The 283-nt window shown below is 46.3% G+C and overlaps 1 protein-coding gene across 1 annotated transcript in view; it reads right to left on the bottom strand.

Annotated features, from left to right (window-relative positions):
* The window catches only part of LOC119587436, a 17513-nt gene that overhangs the window by 11045 nt on the left and 6185 nt on the right, over window positions 1-283 (bottom strand). Inside the window, exon 3 of the mRNA XM_037936167.1 lies at window positions 104-248. Coding sequence (XP_037792095.1) covers window positions 104-248 — 145 coding nt within the window. The remainder of the gene's footprint in view (window positions 1-103; window positions 249-283) is intronic.

Raw genomic sequence — 283 nt, 5'->3', positions numbered from 1 at the left:
AGCAACTATGTATTATGAATACTTACATGGACTGAGTATTCCCATTTTAGGCACGTTTTCATTCTTCCAGCGCCTAGGAATACTTCGCACTTGCATTACTGACCTTCAACATGGCGGCTTCACCATCTGGCTCAGCTGCAGCCACCAGCACTTGGGCCTTTCGTGCCGCATCAGAAGAGGTGGATGCTAGTCTGAACTGGTTGGTAAACATGCGCTTTGATGTCTGGATGCAAACTTTTCTCTCGCTCCTGGATTTATGCGAAAACGAATTAGACTGAAAGTC

Source organism: Penaeus monodon, chromosome 22 (genome assembly GCF_015228065.2).
Source record: "Penaeus monodon isolate SGIC_2016 chromosome 22, NSTDA_Pmon_1, whole genome shotgun sequence".
Taxonomy (NCBI): domain Eukaryota; kingdom Metazoa; phylum Arthropoda; class Malacostraca; order Decapoda; family Penaeidae; genus Penaeus; species Penaeus monodon.
The sequence above is the reverse complement of the archived record's forward strand: the minus strand, read 5'-3'. Positions and strand labels throughout refer to the sequence as shown.